The 18,713-nt window shown below is 35.1% G+C and overlaps 1 protein-coding gene across 2 annotated transcripts in view; it reads left to right on the forward strand.

Moving 5' to 3' along the window:
* MTREX (Mtr4 exosome RNA helicase) overlaps positions 1-18,713 on the forward strand; it is a 102,607-nt gene that overhangs the window by 62,098 nt on the left and 21,796 nt on the right. For both annotated transcript variants that reach the window (XM_025448004.3, XM_049102613.1), the window contains 3 exons: positions 3,326-3,454; positions 15,622-15,732; positions 17,039-17,227. In XM_025448004.3, coding sequence (XP_025303789.1) covers positions 3,326-3,454; positions 15,622-15,732; positions 17,039-17,227 — 429 coding nt within the window. The remainder of the gene's footprint in view (positions 1-3,325; positions 3,455-15,621; positions 15,733-17,038; positions 17,228-18,713) is intronic.

An 18,713-nucleotide genomic window follows, 5' to 3' on the forward strand; every position in this document is an offset into this window, starting at 1 on the left:
TTTTTTGATATGACATTGTTATTGTACCCTCCTTCTTTAATTATGGTTCCTTTAGTTGTTGGAAAATATTTATACTGGTTACATTTAAGTCTCTATTTAATCTAACATTTGGTCACTCTCACAGGCTTTTTCTTCTGTTGCTGTTTTCTGGTATATAGGTCTTGAATCATACTTTTCTGTTCATGTATTATAATTTTTTCTTTGAAACTGGACATTTTAAATAATACATGGTAATATTCTTGGTATTGGTCTTTCTTTCCCTCCCTTCACACAGGTATATTATTTGCTTGTTTATTAGTTTATTGATTAGCTAACTTGAGTAAAGTGTATTCCACCCCGACTCATAACCTTCATTCTGAGTGACACTTTAGGACTTGTGAACTAGGTGAAGCATGGAGGCAGTATCCTCAAATATTTTTTATAAGATTTTATTTATTTATTTTTAGAGAGTGGGTGTATAGGGAGGTGACAGAGAGAGATGTGGGAGCCAAGCAGGCCCCTGCTGAGCAGGGAGTCCCAAGTAGGGCTTGATTCCAGGCCCCTGAGATCATGACCTGAGCTAAAATCAGGAGTTGGACGCTTAAGAAACTGAGCTACCTAGGCTCCTAAAATTACTTTATAATCTTTTTTTTTTTTTTTTTAAGAATTATTTATTTATTTATGATAGACACAGAGTGAGAGAGAGAGAGGCAGAGTGTGTCACAGGCAGAGGGAGAAGCAGGCTCCATGCCGGGAGCCCGACATGGAACTCGATCCCGGGACTCCAGGATCGCGCCCTGGGCCAAAGGCAGGCGCTAAACCGCTGAGCCACCCAGGGATCCCCCTATAATCTTTTTTTTTTTTTAAAGATTTTATTTATTTATTTGACAGAGTGCGCACACAAGCAAGGGGGTGGGGCAGAGGGAAAGGGAGAAGCAGGCTCCTTGCTGAGCAGAGAGCCTGATGCAGGGCTCGATCCCAGCACCCTGTGATCATGACCTGAGCCAAAGGCAGATGCTTAACCAACTGAGCTACCTAGGTGACCCTATTTTATAATCTTTAAGAAATTTTTTTTTTAAGATTTTATTAATTTATTCACAAGAGACAGAGACACAGGCAGAGGGAGAAGCAGGCTCCATGCAGGGAGCCCGACGTGGGATTCGATCCCAGGTCCCCAGGATCACGCCCTGGGCTGAAGGTGGCACTAAACTGCTGAGCCACCCGGGCTGCCCTTTAAGAAATATTTTTAACAGCAAATTACCACTTAGTGCCATGACAAGAAGTGTTTGACATATGCTCCCATAGTAACACTTAAGATGTCTTTGTAATGTGATTTAGGTAGCTTTACAAAAGAAAGATTACATATATGATATACTTGAGTTCTGATGGTCACTTCTATGATTATTGTAGCTTAAAGAGAAAGAATATTAAATTTAAAAATAAAATCTATAGAATTGGAACTAAATCCTACAAAACAGTTTTAGATGATCTGGATACATTACAGGTTGGTGATAAATCTTAAATTATTTCTGTTTAAATATTCACTTGTCACCTAATACTTTGGAGTTAATTCATTCATCAAACTGTGGAGTGGATCTTACACAAAGCATTTTTTCCCTGCTGGAAAACTAAAGATAATAGTCATTGATTCTCCTTACAAGTCATTTGTCCCCTGGAAGAATTAACAGTTGGGTCATGACTTCTTAGCTCGTTGTTTTATAAAATCATTTTGTATTGATTAAGCTTTACATAACACATAATCTTTGCAGATAAGGTCTAGTTGAAAGTACTGTGCACCTTTGATTTGTGTCTATACCAAAATGAAGAATGTTTAATCAAAGTTTAATCAAAACTTTTTTAAAACCATATTTTGAAAAAATATATAGAAGAAAAATGGGTTTTCTTGAGGAATAGAGCTTATGCTGTAGAAATTTGAACTCAGATAATTATGATTGTATTTTTGGTTTGTATTTGGAAATGTATTTTACTATTGGTAAGCGGTAGGTAGTTTATTGCAGAAATAGTTTGTAAGCATGGGTTTATTGTCATTTCTTAAAATTTTTCAGTTTTTTTGTTTTAAAGATTTTATTTATTTATTCATGAGAGAGAAGAGAGAGAGGCAGAGACATAGACAGAGGGAGAAGCAGGTTCCATGCAGGAAGCCCGATGCGGGACTCAATCCCAGGACTCTGTGATCAAGCCCTGAGCCAAAGGCAGATGCTCAACTGCTGAACCACCCAGGTGTCCCTAAAAGTTTTTCAGTTTTGAGCAGTAACTGTGCCTGGGGGGTGGGGAAGGGTACCAAGCAGTCAATCTTTGACATGTTCATTCCTCAATAAAAATAACTTTCCTAAAAAAAATAATAAATAAAATAACTTTCCTAACCCATTTTATGCAAAAGGGGATCACTCAAATAATGAATTAAAAAGAAGAGAGGAATTCTTTTTTTCTTCTTTTTTTTTTTTGAGAGGAATTCTTTACTAAAGAAAAATGTCTTACTGCTATTTGAAAAATACTGCTGTCAAGCAAATTATCATAAATTACAGATATAGGGCAGCCCCAGTGGCGCAGCCGTTTAGCGCTGCCTGCAGCCCAGGGCGTGATCCTGGAGACCCTGGATCGAGTTCCATGTCGGGCTCTCTGCATGGAGCCTGCTTCTCTCTCTGCCTCTCTCTCTCTCTGTGTGTCTCTATGAATAAATAAATAAAATCTTTTAAAAAAATTACACATATAATTAATTCTTGGATCTTGAAAATCATGTTTTTATTAAAGAATATAAAAGACAAGTCTTTTAATAAACTGTTATAAAACCACATTATAGAAGTGCCAGTGTACTAAGCAATAAACTAATCTACTTTCAGTATAATTTTCTTGTTGTTTAATTAGGATAATTTGAAGATAGAGTTTCTTATTGTAATTCTGGTATAAATATAAACTAATCACTGGAAACTCAGTGGCATTTTATGCCAATTAATGGGTCATACTTATGTTTTTCAAGATTTATTTATTTAGAGAGTGAGTGAGAGCAGGGAAATGGGCAAAGAGGGAGGGCAGCTCATAATATTTAAATTCACAAGTAACAAGTCTACAGCCATAGCACCCTAAACACACACATATTCGATCTCATCTGAATTCATAAGTATCCAGTAATTTCTGTGGTTTCTCATCCAGTGGAGCATGTTGAAGGATGAAGGACATCCTTCATTTCATGAAATAAACATTTATTGTGTAGTATGTGCCATTCATAATGCTAAATGCTGAGAATAGAGTCCCTGTACCTGTGGAATATAAAGTTTGTGGACCAGTTTTTAAAAAATAATGAGCTTCTTTATCTTGTTTTTTCTAGCCTAATTCTGGTGAACTGGATCCTTTATATGTAGTTGAAGTACTTCTGCGCTGCAGCAAAGAAAGTTTGAAAAATTCAGCTACTGAGGCTGCAAAACCAGCTAAACCTGATGAAAAAGGAGAGATGCAGGTTTGTACTTTATTTTTCATATTTAGGTATCAAATATTTTTTTTAATTATTTATAATCACTAGATTTCCTGAATGTGATTATAATGAACATACTGTCTTGATTCTAAATTGAAAGTTTTCAAGGTTTTTAAAGGTATGTTAAAGCCATCTAAAATATCAAAATGGCGATTAATGAAATTTAAGCTCTGTTTCTATTACCAAACTGTAGTCAAGTGAATAATGATGAAATGAAAGATAAAGATAACTTAATTTAAAATTTTCATGAAGCTGGGTTCTACCTGGACTGAATGATGTTTTAAATAAACAATTTTACTTCATCTGTGCTGTTCATTACATTTCTATAAAATATTGAAGCAGTATTTTGATAATTAAAAATCCTGAATAAGTTTCCTTTTTTAAAACCATTTAATTTACATGTACTTTAAACAGAATTTTAATTGAAATATATACTTGGTGTATAATATATTAATTTGAGAAGTGCAACATAATGACTCAACGTTTATATATATTAAGAAATGCTCCCCACAGTAAATGTAGTTGCTGTCTGCCGCCATACAAAGTTATTACAATATTGCTGGCTATATTCCCTATGCTATACTTGTCATCCCTGTTACTTACTTATTTCCTAACTAGAAGTCTGTATCTCTTAATCTCCTTCACATGTTTCATCTGTTACCTCATCCACCTCCCCTCAGGGTACCACCAGTTTGTTCTCATATCTATGAGTGTGGTTTTGGCTTTTTGTATGTTTGTTCCCTTTGTTTTTTAGATTTCACATATAAGTGAAATCACGAGGTGTTTATTTTTGTCCGATTTATTTCACTTAACATAATAACCACGTTGTTGGACATCCATCCATGTTATTGCACATGACTAGCTTTCATTCTTTCTTATGTCTGAGTAATATTCCTCTCTCTCTTTCTCATCCTTATCCATTCACCTGTTAATGGACAAAATTAAATTGCTTCTGTATCTTGGCTCTTGTATATAAGTCTGCGATAAATATAAGGGTGCATATATCTTTTCAAGTTGGCATATTCATTTTTGGGGGGGGGGTTGATACCCTGAAGTGTAATTACTGGATCTTAGGATAATTCTTTTGTTAATTTTTCGAGGAACTGTCACACTGGTTTCCACAGTGACTTTACCCATTTACGTTCTCACCAACAGTGTATGAGGGTTCCCTTTTCTTCACATCCTTACCAATACTAATCTTTGTGAAACTAGCCATTCTGATCAGGAGTGTGGTGATACCTCATTATGGTTTTGATTTACATTTACCTGATGATTAGTGATACTGAGCATCTTTTCATGTGTGTGTTAGCTATCTGAATATCTTCTTTGGAAGAATATATTTTCAGGTCCTCTGCCTATTTTTTAGTCAGATTTTGTGTGTGTGTGTTTAGATTTATGAGTAATTTTTGGGGGGGATATTAACCTCTTACTAGGTATATCATTTGCAGATATCCTTTCCCATTAAGTAAGTTGCCTTTTCATTTTGCGGATGGTTTCCTTTGCTCTACAAAAGTTTTGTAGTTTGATGTAGACCCTGTTGTTTATTTTTGCTTTTGTTGCCCTTACCTGAGGAGTCTGATCCAAAAAAAATATTGCTAAGGCATTACTATCTATGTTTTTTAGAAGTTTGTTTTGGTTTTGTTTTTGTTTTTGTTTTAATAACGTGTGGGGAAGGAGGAAGGGACAGAAGGAGAGAGAGAGAATCTTAAGCCACATGGGGCAACCAAAATGGGGCTCCATCTGTGACCTGAGCTAAAACCAAGAGTCGGATGCTTGACCAACTGAGCCACCCAGACACCACTTCTTTTTTTTTTTTTTTTTTAATTTATTTTTTATTGGTGTTCAATTTACTAACATACAGAATAACACCCAGTGCCCGTCACCCATTCACTCCCACCCCCCGCCCTCCTCCCCTTCTACCACCCCTAGTTCGTTTCCCAGAGTTAGCAGTCTTTACGTTCTGTCTCCCTTTCTGATATTTCCCACACATTTCTTCTCCCTTCCCTTATATTCCCTTTCACTATTATTTATATTCCCCAAATGAATGAGAACATATAATGTTTGTCCTTCTCCGACTGACTTACTTCACTCAGCATAATACCCTCCAGTTCCATCCACGTTGAAGCAAATGGTGGGTATTTGTCATTTCTAATAGCTGAGTAATATTCCATTGTATACATAAACCACATCTTCTTTATCCATTCATCTTTCGTTGGACACCGAGGCTCCTTCCACAGTTTGGCTGTCGTGGCCATTGCTGCTATAAACATCGGGGTGCAGGTGCCAGACACCACTTCTTTTAGGAGTTTTATGGTTTCAGGTCTTACATTTAGGTCTTTAATCCATTTTGAGTTTATTTTTTTTATGTAAGATAGGAAAATAGTTTAATTCTTTTGCATGTAGCTGTCTAGTTTCCTCAGCACTGTTTATTGCTTAGATGCTCTTTTCCACATTACATTCTTAATACCTCATTTTTCTTCGATCAGTTGACCATATAATGGCGGGATTATTTCTGGACTCTCTCGTTCCATTGATCTGCTTTTGTGCCAGTACCATACTGTTTTGATAGTTAGAACTTTGTAGTATAGTTTGAAATCAAACTGTTTTGAGTTGTAGCTTTTTTCTTCTTTCTCAAGATTGCTTTGGCTATTTGGCTTAAGGATCAAGTTCTGCATCAAGGTCTTTGTGATTTTACACAAGTTTAAGGATTATGTGTTTCGGTTCTTTGAAAAATAATGTTCAGGGGTGCCTGGCTGGCAAAAGCATCTGCCTTTGGCTCAGGTCATGATACTCATCTTGGGATCAAGCCCCCCTGTTGGGCTCCATGCTCAATGGGGAGTCTGCTTCTCCCTCTGTCCCTCCCTCTTGATCATGCTCGCATGTGCTCTCTTGCTCACTCTCTCAAATAAACAAAATCTAAAAAAAAAAAAGAAAAGAAAAAATGCAGCTCCTATTTTGGTAAGAATTAATATCTGTAGATTGCTTTGAGTGGTATAGACTTTTTAACAGTAAAAGTGACAAGAGTAGTCATGTTTGCCTTCTCTCTAATATTAAATGAAAAGTTTTCAGCTTTTTACCATTAAGAATAATATTAGGGATCCCTGGGTGGCGCAGCGGTTTGGCACCTGCCTTTGGCCCTGGGCGCGGTCCTGGAGACCCGGGATCGAATCCCACGTCGGGCTCCTGGTGCATGGAGCCTGCTTCTCCCTCTCTCTCTCTCTCTCTCTCTCTCTCTCTATCATAAATAAATAAATTTAAAAAAAAAAGAATAACATTAACTGTGGTTTTGCTATGTGTATTGTATTTATGTTGATGTATGTTTCCTCTATATCTGTTTTGTTGAGTTATTACCATGAACAGATATATGTATTTTGTTACATGCTTTTTCTTCATCTGTGGAAATATGATTTTTATCCTTTTGTAAATGTGTATTATATTGATTGATTTATGGATATTGAACCATCCAAACATCCCTGGAATAAATCCCACTTGATCATAGTGAATGATACTGTTAATGTATTGTTGAAGTCAGTTTGCTAATATTTTTTGTGGATTTCTGCATCTGTGTTCATCACAGACATGACCTTGTATTTCTTTTTTTTTGTAGTATCTTCATGTGGTTTAGGAATTATGACTCTGCTGGTCTCATAGAATGAATTTGAAAGCATTCCTTCCTCTTCAATTTTTTTGAAATAATTTGACAAAGAACAGAGGTTAATTCTTATTTAAATGTTTCATATAATATACCTGTGAAGCCATTTAGTCTTAGACTTTCTTTTGTTTACAGAGTTTTTTGATTATCAGTTCAATTTCAGTATGGTAATTGGTCTGTTCACATATTTTATTTCTTGATTCACTCTTGGAAGATTGTTTCTAGTTTATCTGTCTCATATATTGTCCAATTTGTTGTCATATAATTTTTTGTACTAGGCTGTTATAATTGTTACTTCTTTGGTGTTCATTGTAACTTCTCTCTAGTTTCTGACTTCATTTATTTGAATCCTCTCTCTTTTCTTGATGAGTGTGGCTAAAAGTTTATCAATTTTGTTTATCTTTTCAGAGAACCAGTTCTTAGTTTTACTGCTTTTCTCTATTGTTTTTTAAAAACTCTGTTTCACTTATTTTCACTCTAACCTTTATTTTTTCTTACTAACTTTTGGCCATGTTTATTCTTTTTCTAGTTCCTTTAGTTGTAACTTTAGATTGTTTATTTGGTCTTTTTCTTGTTTCTGGAGATGGGCCTGTATGTATCATACTATAAACCTAACTCTAAAAACGGTTTAGATAGATAGATAGATAGATAGATAGATAGATAGATAGATAGATAGATAAAACTGCTTTAGTTAGTTGTATCCCAAAGATTTTGAGTGATTGTGTTTCCATATGCATTTGTCTCAAGGTTTTTTTTTTAAACTTTCTCTTTGATTTCATTGTTAACCCGTTAATTATTCTTGTAACTCGTTGTTTGGTCTCCTTGTATTTGTGTTTTTTCCAGTTTTTCTTTGTAATTGAATTTGAGTTTAATACCACTGTGGTTAGAAAAGATGCTTGATATGATTTCTGTCTTAAATTTATTCAGACTTAAAAATAAATAAATGAATGAGTGAATAATTAATTAATTAATTAACTGAGACTTGTTTTGTGGCCTAACATAGGATCTGTCCTGGAAAATATTCTGTGTGTACTTGAAAATTATGTGTATTCTGTTGTTTTTGAATGAAACATTTTGTATATATCTGTTTAGTCTTCTTAATCTAGTATGTTGTTCAAAGTGACTGTTTCCTGATTGTTTTTCTCTCTGGATGATCTATTGATGTAAATGTTAAAATTCCCTACTATTATTGTATTGCTGTAATAGTAATAGAAAGACACACTTTCTCCTGTTGTGTTTCTTAATATTTGCTTTATGTATGTAAGTGCTTCTCTGTTGGATGGATAGAAATGTATAATTGTTGGGATCCTTGGGTGGCTCAGTCAGTTAAGGGTCTGACTTTTGGTCTCAGCTTAGGTCATGAACTCAGAGCTGTTTGTTTGGGAAACTCTTTATCTTTCCTTCAGTTCTGAATTATGATCTTGCTGGAAATAGTACTCTTGGTGGTTGTTTTTTTTCCTTTCAGCACTTTTAATATATCATGCCACTGCCTTCTACCCTACAAAATTTCTACTGAAAAATAGTTTGATAGGCTTATTGGGTTTCCCTTATATGTTACTAGTTGCTTTTCTCTTGCTACTTTTAAGATTCTCTCTTTTATCTTTAATTATTTTGACATTTTAGTCCCTGTTTATCTTGGTGTGGACTTTCTTGGGGTTATCTCCTTTGTGACTTTCTGTGCTTCCTAAACCCTAATGTCTGTTTCCTCTCCCTAGTTAGAGAAGTTTTCAGCTACTATTTCTTCAAATTTTCACCCACTTTCTTTCTCTCTTGTCTCCTTCTGGGACCAGTATAATGCAAATGTTTGTACACTTAATATTGTCCCAGAAGTTTCATAACTTACTCTCATTTTTAAGGATTCCCCCCGCCCCCGTTCTTCTTAGGTGTTTCCACTACCCTATCCCAGCTCACTGATCCATTCTTCTGCATTCTCTAATCTGATGATAATTTCCTCTAATGTATTTTTCATGTCATTTATTGTATTCTTCATCTCTGATTGGTTCATTTTATATTTTCTATCATTTTGTTGAAGTTCTCATTGATTTTATCCACTCTATTCTTTTTTCTTTTTAACATTTTTTGTTTTTAAGTAATCTCCACACCCAGTGTAAGGCTTGAACCTACAACCCCAAGATCAGGAGTCACATTCTAACCATTTAGCCATCCAGCGCCTCTGAGTTAATCCATTCTACTCTTCAGTCCAGTCAACATCTTTATGACTATTACTTTAGATACTTCTTTATCAGGTAGATTGCATATCTCCATTTTGTTTCGTTCTTTTTCTGATGTTTTGTCTTGTTCTTTCATTTGGAATGTATTTCTCTCATTTTGTTTGACTTTCTTTGTTTCTATACATTAGGTAGGTCAGCTGTGTTTCCTCATGTTAAATGTAGTATCCTTGTATAGAAGATACTTTGTGGGTGCCGTATAGCATAGTACCCCCAGTTGCCAGAACCAGGTGGTTCATGGGTGGATCCCATGTGGCCTGTGTTTACCCTTCTGTTGTAGCTAGGCCCTGACTGCTACAGGAATGCAGGTAGGCAGGACCGGGCCCCAGGCCAGCTCATTCAGATGTCTAGCTATAACAGTTAAAGTCATGCTGGTGGGTGGGGTGCCAGTTCCAGCCACTGCTGCTCACTAGTTGTGTTGGCAGTAATTGTTTTGGGTTGACACAGATCCTAGCGGATGCTGCCTGGTGGATATGGTGTGGCATGAGCCATTTTGGAGAGTCTCCTGCCAGCCCAAGTGGATTAGATGGGGCACGTCCACAGGGGAACACTAGAGCAGGGTGAGCAGTGCTAGCAGGATAAATGGAGAGTGTCAGAACTGGCTTCTACAAACATCAGATCAGGTAGGCTGAGAAGAAAAAGAAAAATGTCACCTGGTAGCACTTTGTTCCTGGAGAAAGTTCTTCTACTTCCAGCCCTTCTGGCACATACTCTAAAATTAGTCAGTAAATCTCCTTCACTTATAACTCATGTGTTTTTCAAACTGCCTCTCTAGGTTCTAGGCTGAATGATACAATACACTGGCACTTTAGGAGTAACTCTAAGTTTCCTTTAGCCCTCCAACTCTCGTGGAGTTAAGTTTCCCTGATTTTCAAAGCCAGATGTAATAAGAACACTTGTCTTACTGATGCACATCCCTATTACCTGGGTGCCTGATGTGGGATTTGGTCCTTCCACTCCTCAGGATGGAACTCTGCCTGAGGTAACATTTCTGTTTGGAGGTTACCCTCCTGAGGGATTTGGTTCCCAACAGTGTCTCTGCCCCTTCTACCCTTCTCAGTATGGCCTTTGGTCTGTATCTTTATTGTGGGAAAGCTTTTTTGCTAGTCTTTGGGTCCTTTTCAGAGTGAGTTGTGCATGCAGTATGTATTTACAGTCTTGATATGTCCGTGGGAAGGTCTGATGTGTCCTCTTACTCTGCCATCTTCTCAAGCTCTTCAATTTACCTATGCTTTCAATTATTTTTAAAGATTTTATTTATATTAAAAAAAAGATTTTATTTATCTATTCATGAGAGACACAGAGAGGCAGAGACATAGGCAGAGGAGAAGCAGGGTCCATGTAGCAAGCCTGATGCGGGATTTGATCCCGGATCCCAGGATCATGCCCTGAGCGAAAGGCAGACGCTCAGCCACTGAGCCACACATGCATCCCCCTATGCTTTTAATTAAATGCAAAACATTTAGTTTGCTACATGAGATACCTGTATTTTTTTAACACCCCCCCCCCATTTTTAAATAATTAAAATCATTATAGATAAAACCTCACTATAGAAATTGCACATATGTGTTGGCAGGCTGAAATACTGGAATTTTGTTATTTTAAAACATTGTTTTATGTGGTATATTCCCTAGAGTTTTTAGGAAATCTCATTGTGATATGTTTTAGTAATCTTTGATTTATCAAAATTAAAATCTGCCACTGCAGAATCATAGACTGCTGCTTTGGATTAGTTCAGGTGACAGTGAAATTCAGAATTGGCAGTGTTTAAGCAAACCGTTCATTATTAAATGTTTTAAAATAATTAAAGTAAAATTGTTTACTTTTGAATCCCAGCTACTGTTTGGTTTCTATTTCTCCATGATGTTTATTTTGCAATTGACTGCTTAACCATAAATGAAACTGAAATTCTCACAATTTAGCAAATAGTAATTATATTCAAAAGGATCTTTGGAGTTATCGTAACTTAAAATGGCAAATATGTGGCACATGTGCCAACATCTTTTTTGCTCATGGCAGACATTGATGAGAAGTCATGGTATTCTTTCACGGTGAACACTAGATTCTTGCAAGAAAATGATCTAATAACTAATTCATTGGAGTTAGCATTTTAAGGAAAATCTGTTTGTTTGTATCACTTCAGAGCCCAAATTTTATTAAGCCTAGCTGTGCCCATTTTACTTAAGGATAAGAAGAAACTGTATAGTACTTAATGATCATGATTTGTCTCAGTTTCGTAGCCTCTGAAGGGTAGACCTCACTGGATCCTAGACAGACTGTGTCTTCTATGGAATTTTTTTAGTGGAGGTATAATTGATGTATAACATTTTTTATTCAGCTTATTTCAGGGAATTAAAGAGAGATGTGTTAGCATGATATCATCTCTGGTTTCAAGAGGTTTACAGCTTAATGGGGGGGATCATTTTGTGCTGCAGTGGATGAACATTAAAAATTCATCCTCTAACTGGGTTAGTGTGTGTTTGAGTGGGGAGGTCAGTAAAAGTTTTATAAAAGAAGTATTGAGAAATTTACCTGACTTGTAGGAATATTTTCAGACAAGAATTGCATTTCCAGCAATGGAAGCAATGTGCATGAGCATTAAACATACCTTTTTTTGGGATCCCTGGGTGGCTCAGCGGTTTACCGCCTGCCTTTAGTCCAGGACGTGATCCTGGGTCCCAGGATTGGGTCCCACATCAGGCTCCCTGCATGGAGCCTGCTTCTCCCTCTGCCTGTGTCTCTGCCTCTCTCTCTCTCTCTCTCTGTGTCTCTCATGAATAAATAAAATCTTTAAAAACAAAGCATACCTTTTTTTTTGTTTTTTAAAGATTCCTTTATTTGAAGGGGAGAGAGAGAGAAAGAGCATGAGCATGAGTGGGGGGGCTCCAGCATACTCCCCACTAAGCGTGGAGCCCGCTGTAGGCTCCATCTCACAACCCACAAGATCATGACCCAAGCCGAAACCAAGAGTCAGGTGCCCAGCCAACTAAAGCACCCTGAAACATCCTTTCTTAAAAGAACTCCTAAGTTCTGTTATATGTAGTTGAATGATAAAAACCCAACAGTGAAACATAGAGGACTATACCTTAAGAGACTATGTATATAAATTGTTTACTTTTTGTAAATTAATATCTTGAATAGGAATCCTGGACACAGAGAGATCATTCCATAGACAAATTTATAAGGAGATTTCATTTCTCAATTGCAGTTATATAGCCTGGGTTGGTTTGAACCAGACTTCTTTTGAATGAGATATGAGATGGCAGTGGGATTTCCATAGTCATTTCCTTTCCTTTTAACTTGGAAAGTGTGTGATACCAAATTTAGCTTTTTAAATGCTTTTTGGATTGCTGCAAGCTTTTGGTTGATTTCCAGAGTTCTAGAAAGAAAAGTTGATCAAGACACACATTTTTTAGTTTTAAAATTCTAAAATTTAATGAAATACATCAGTTTAAGTAACTTTGCTTGGGTTTGATTAAAATGTAGTTGGTTAAAAAAATATCTTTTCTGGATGAAAAATTCAAAACTCATATTTTAGCTAATGGCCTTGATTTGAAGAAATGACATTGCCTGAAACTTATTTAGACTGTATTTACTTAAACTTGATGATTTCTCCTATTATCTACTCTATCATTTGCTTATCCTAAAAGTAGAAATTGATTTATGGCAAACTTGAAAGATTAAAAAGGTCTATTTCTATTGTTGGTATTCTAACAAGTTTGCATTTACCCACATGATTATTTGTAATTACCCACATGATTATTTGGGTTTATATAAACCAATATTGGGTCATGAGCCTGAATTTTAAGCTATTTTATGAGGTTATTAAGGTTAGAAAGTTTGTGTGAACTACACTATACACATACATGTTTTTAGATTTCTGTGTGTGTAGAGATATATCATTTTATGAAACTATTCAGTCGATTTTTAACCATTTACCTTCTTTGTTTACAAAACCTAAGTCTTAGGAATCTTCCTTTCCTTGTACCTAAGGAAACAATTGTTGGAGGACTTTTGTAATGTCTTTCTTGTCTTAATGTGAGAGTTAACCATTTTTGGATAGTGGATAGTGTTTATTATGAGAAACAACATTAGAAATTGAGCAGTTTCCGTCTTTTTTTTTTAAGATGTTATTTATATATTCATGAGAGAGACAGAGAGGCAAAATCACCTCTGCCAGGATCTGTTCCAGATTAAAGTAGAATAAAGAATTATTACATCTAAATTTAATTCATCATCCTAGTTTGGATGCATGGAGTGGTGGGAGAGGAGGGTGGTATAAAAAACATTATCGGGGAAATAGGTGAAATTTTTATATGGATTGTATTAACATTAAATTTCCCTCTTTTAATGGTTGTACTGTGGATGTGGCATGTGTGTGGAAAGAGAATGATAAAGCACATGGCACATGGGGCATATGTAAATAATTGGTGAATCTGAATAAAGGTATATGGAAGCTCTTTGTTTTATTCTTGTAACTTTTCTGTAAATTTGAAATTATAAGAAAATGTCAACCCCATAAAAACAAAAAAGGTGAGGGAGTATCCTGGATTTAAAGAGACCTGACAGCTAAATGTGATAAATGACCCTTGGTTAGATCCTAGATCTGAAAGTGATGGTGGTAGTATCTATAAAGGATATTAGTGGATCATTTGGGGAAATTTGAATGTGAACTGTAAATTAGATGATAATGTATTGTGAAATTTTTATGATATAATATGGCTTTGCAGGAGAATGTACTTGTTCTTGAAGATACATGATGAAGTATTTGCTGATAAGGTGAAGTGACATGTTATCTGCAGATTAATTTCAAATGATTAAAATAAGAGGAAATAGGAAGGCAGAAAGAAAGAAAAAAATACTCCCCACCCGACCAAACCCCAAAATCTTATCTGGAAAGAGAAAAGGCACAGATTGTAAGCTTAACAGTGGAAAGCTCTAATTAAGAAAATAAAATGGACAGTTTGTTGTATTATTTTTTTGGTCATTTTCAAATAGGAAGTTGTAGTTCCCTTTAAACAGTATATATTTTTTTATTCTTCATCTTTTTCACTTATTAACACTTACCAAACCACCTTCTCTCTTTGGTATTTGAGTATGATCTGTACTGTTTTAGTTTTGGTATATACAGATTTGTTGACACTTATATTTGCTTATTACACAAAATAACATTTTCTAAAGGTGTTAAGACACTCTTAAAATATTTTACACGCATTGTTTCATTTAATTCTCAAAACAGTTTAATAAGGTAGGTACAATTTCATCTCCATCTTTAAAATGGGGAGAATGAAGCTTATAAAGATGAGGAGACTTCCTCGAAGTCACGAAACTAGCAGAAGTCTGAATTCAAACCCAAACATTCATGACTCTAGAAACTGCTCCGCTGCTGTACATTCTGTTCAGTAAAGCACTAGGGATCAGGACACCAGGGTGGCTCAGTGGTTGAGTGTCTTGCCTTTGGCTCAGGGCGTGAGCCCAGGATTCTGGGATTGAGTCCCACATCGGGCTCCCTCTGCCTGTGTCTCTGCCGTTCTCTCTCTCTCTCTCTCATGAATAAATAAATAAAATCTTTAAAAAAAAAAAAAAACACTAGGGATAGATTTGTTATCAGCAAGCCAATGACATTTGTTTTTTCATAGTGATCACAATAAGGGGAGCCTTGAGAAACCAGTACACAGATGCATTTGGACCTTTGAAAGTATTAACTTCTCAGTATACAGGTGACCTTAAAGGAAGCATACTTAAGGGAAGCAAAATGACATATTTGATGGTGATGGAAGGATATTCTGGTCAGGTGAAAGCACAAAAGTTAGTTTGAAGAAAGTGATTTTTGAGTATTATGTCTAATAGAGTATACTGTTTTCTCTGGTTGAAATACATCTTCCCTTCATTCTGGCCCATCCAGAGCTTACATGGACCTTATACTTGGCCGTCTCAAGCTGAACAGGAGTCTTTCCTCCCTTTGTAGTGCTGTTGTACTGTAACGTGTTCAAAAAGTGCCAGTAATAAGGACCTGAAAATGAGTTCTATATTGAGGGGATAACTTAGTTTTAGGTACCACTTATTTGCTATTTAGAGGTTGAATTAGTTTTTACTTTTGAAATACAGCTTCTGAGAAGAAACAAGCTTCCACAGTAATTATTATCAACTATTATGTGTGTCACAAATTATAAATGCAATTTCATTTTAAGGACTCAAGCTAAATTTAGGAAATGGCAGAGTGTGAAAATGTGTAGCTCTAACTGTGGTGCTCTGTAACTTTTTCTTGGTAGGTTGTTCCAGTGTTGGTGCACCTCCTGTCTGCTATCAGCAGTGTTAGGCTTTACATTCCTAAAGACCTCCGGCCAGTGGATAATAGACAGAGTGTTTTAAAATCAATACAGGTACATATGTTAATTTTATACATTTAAATATAAATTTTATGTAAAAATAAATAGAATTTATAATAAGGCAACTTAAATGCTTGAAAATATATTGCTTTCTTTCAAAAAAATTATAAACACTGCCATCGGTGGCAGTTCTTTTTAATAAAAAATAATAGCAGATCTTAAAAAAAAAAATAGCGGATCTTTGTGAAGATTGTCCACTCCTTGAATATAGCAACAAAGTTAGTTACTAAAGGAGATCTCACAGAGGTAAACATGGCTACTGTTCTGTACAAAATATGTTTTGCTTTATTTGTTGAGTAAAAATAACTAAACTTTTAAAATTTTTGTGTATTAAATCATATGCCAGGACTTTTAACCAATTTTTAGTATGTTAATACATTAATGAAACAGTTTTATTTTCAATAGGAAGAATTATAACATTCTAGAATTTTATTTTTCAGAACGGGGAAGAAAAAGGAATTGTCATTATTTAGTCAACAAACATTTGGATTAATACTTACTATGCTATTTAGAGGTTGAATTAGTTTTTACTTTTGAAATACAGCTTCTGACTCTATACTAGAATTTGAGAAAACAAAGATAAAGGATGCTTTCGTTAGAGTAGGAACAAGCTGTGGTCCATAGGCAGGCTTCCTGCTTTCAAGAATTATCTTGACAATTTTACAGAATATTTATGTGGATAACCTTTTTTTTTTTTTTTTTTTTGAATCTGTAACTCACCAAATCATATTTTACCTTTAAGGCCTATTCAAGACCCTGAAAGTCTCCCAGGGGGATATCAGTCTACAATGAGCTGTCCCTTCTCTGAACTCACATGCTCGTTATATTTAACAGTTAAATCATGTAAAAAAAAATTTTTATAGGAATCTGGACCCTTTAAACAATTTAATGTCTTTCAACTCAGTAATGACCCCCTAGAATTAGCCCCAAGGAAATAATAAGAAAATTGAAAACAATTTGCGCTTGGGTTAACACAGGATTATTTATGACAGTAAAATATTACAATGACCTAAATATTAGAATATTACAAATATTGTGCTTATCAGTAAGTTGTGCCACATTCAGAGCTAAATACTAGAATTTTATGAATAAATTTAACACATTCCTGTATCAATAAATCATAGTACAGCAATTAGAAGGAATTTTCAAAAACAAATGCAGTGAAAAAGTGTACTCCAGTTTAAGTTCTTTTTTAAGTGCATATTTGTCTTTCTGCATAAAAGAACATAGAAGGAAGTATTTAGTCTTAACTAATCTTGTCTATAAAATGAAAAAATTAATTTTAAATTTTTTGTTTCAGGAAGTTCAGAAACGTTTTCCTGATGGTGTTCCTTTATTAGATCCTATTGATGATATGGGCATTCAGGATCAAGGACTGAAAAAAGTCATCCAGAAAGTAGAGGCTTTTGAGCATAGAATGTATTCTCATCCACTTCACAATGATCCAAATTTGGAAACTGTGTATACACTTTGTGAAAAAAAAGCACAGGTATGGCAGAAACTTACTTTTATCATAAAATTCTATGTATTTCACTAAATAAATGAATGTGTTTTTTTTATTTTCCTTTCCTTTTGGTTTCATCAGTTAAGACAGGGAAATATCTACCTATCTTTTTTTTTTTTTTTTTTTTTTTTTTTTTTTTTAAGGAAACCATCATTTCTTATCAGCAAGACAAGATAAAGATCATTTTATTATAATTTTTATAATTTGGTTTTTGACAGGTTTTCTTAATGTAATATAACTCGTGTAGCATAATACTTACCTTTTAAAGCCTGTAATTCAATGATTGTAGCATATTCACAGATAGCTACAACTATACCACTGTCCAATTCCAGACCATTTCCATCACCCCAAAAAGAAACCTCATGCCAATTAGCAATCACTCTATATTTCCCCCATCTTCCAGACCCTGGCAACTACAAATCTACTTTCTGCCACTATGGATTTGCTTATTCTGGTGATTTCATATAAATAAAATCCTAAAATATGTGGCTTATTGTGTTTCCTGTCTCCACTTAGCATAATGTCTTCAAAGTTCATCTATGTTGTAGCATGAGTTAGTACTTTATTCCTTTTTATGGCTGAAAATTATTGCACTGTATGGTTATATACCACATTTTGTTTAATGGTTCAACAATTAATAGACAGTTGGGGTTTTCCCACTTTTTGGCTATTATGAGTAATTCTGCTACCAACATTTAGGTACATGTTTTTGTGTGGATATAATTTCGTTTTTCATGGGTGCAATTGGGTTGATTGCTGGGTCATAGAGTAAATCTGTGTTTAACCTTTTGAGAAGCTGCCAACTTTTTCCAAAGTGGCTATACCACTTTACATTCTTATAGCGATTTATGAAAGTTATTTCTCCATATTCTCACCAAGGCTTGTTATTGTCTGTGTGTTTGATTATAGCCTTCCTAGTGGTATGAAGTCGTAATAGTTTAGCTTTTTAGGGTAATTAACTGTAGTCTCTAACCAGCAAAGCATACTTAGAGCCATTGTGAATAATGAATTTAAGAAAAGCTTTTCGAAATGAACACATGGCTTTACACTATCCTCTTCAACTAGAATCTTTTGTACTATAGAAATGTTACTTCCTCCTTGAAACTTAAAGCTCCTTGCTATTAAGCTTTTTCATCTTTTATCGCATACCACTTTTACCACTTTTGTCTTCCTGTTTCACGAACTATTATTTTAGGCTCCTTAGAATCAGGCATTTCATTTTAGCTTACTTGTACTCTCCCATATCCCAAATGATCTCTTTATAAAATAGATAACTACTATTTATTGAACAAGCTTGTGATTGGAAACTTCTGGCTTAACAGAGTAATATGTTTAGTTCACAGTTTTACAGCAGTCTTTCTAGCTTTCTGTGAAATAATAAAACGGGGCCCTGTGCCACATGGCACAATGAATATATAGTGCGCCATGCTCTGGTTTACCAGGAGGGTGCTTCTCAAGATGAGGAAATGGA

The sequence above is a fragment of the Canis lupus genome, chromosome 2, assembly GCF_003254725.2.
Source record: "Canis lupus dingo isolate Sandy chromosome 2, ASM325472v2, whole genome shotgun sequence".
Lineage (NCBI taxonomy): Eukaryota > Metazoa > Chordata > Mammalia > Carnivora > Canidae > Canis > Canis lupus.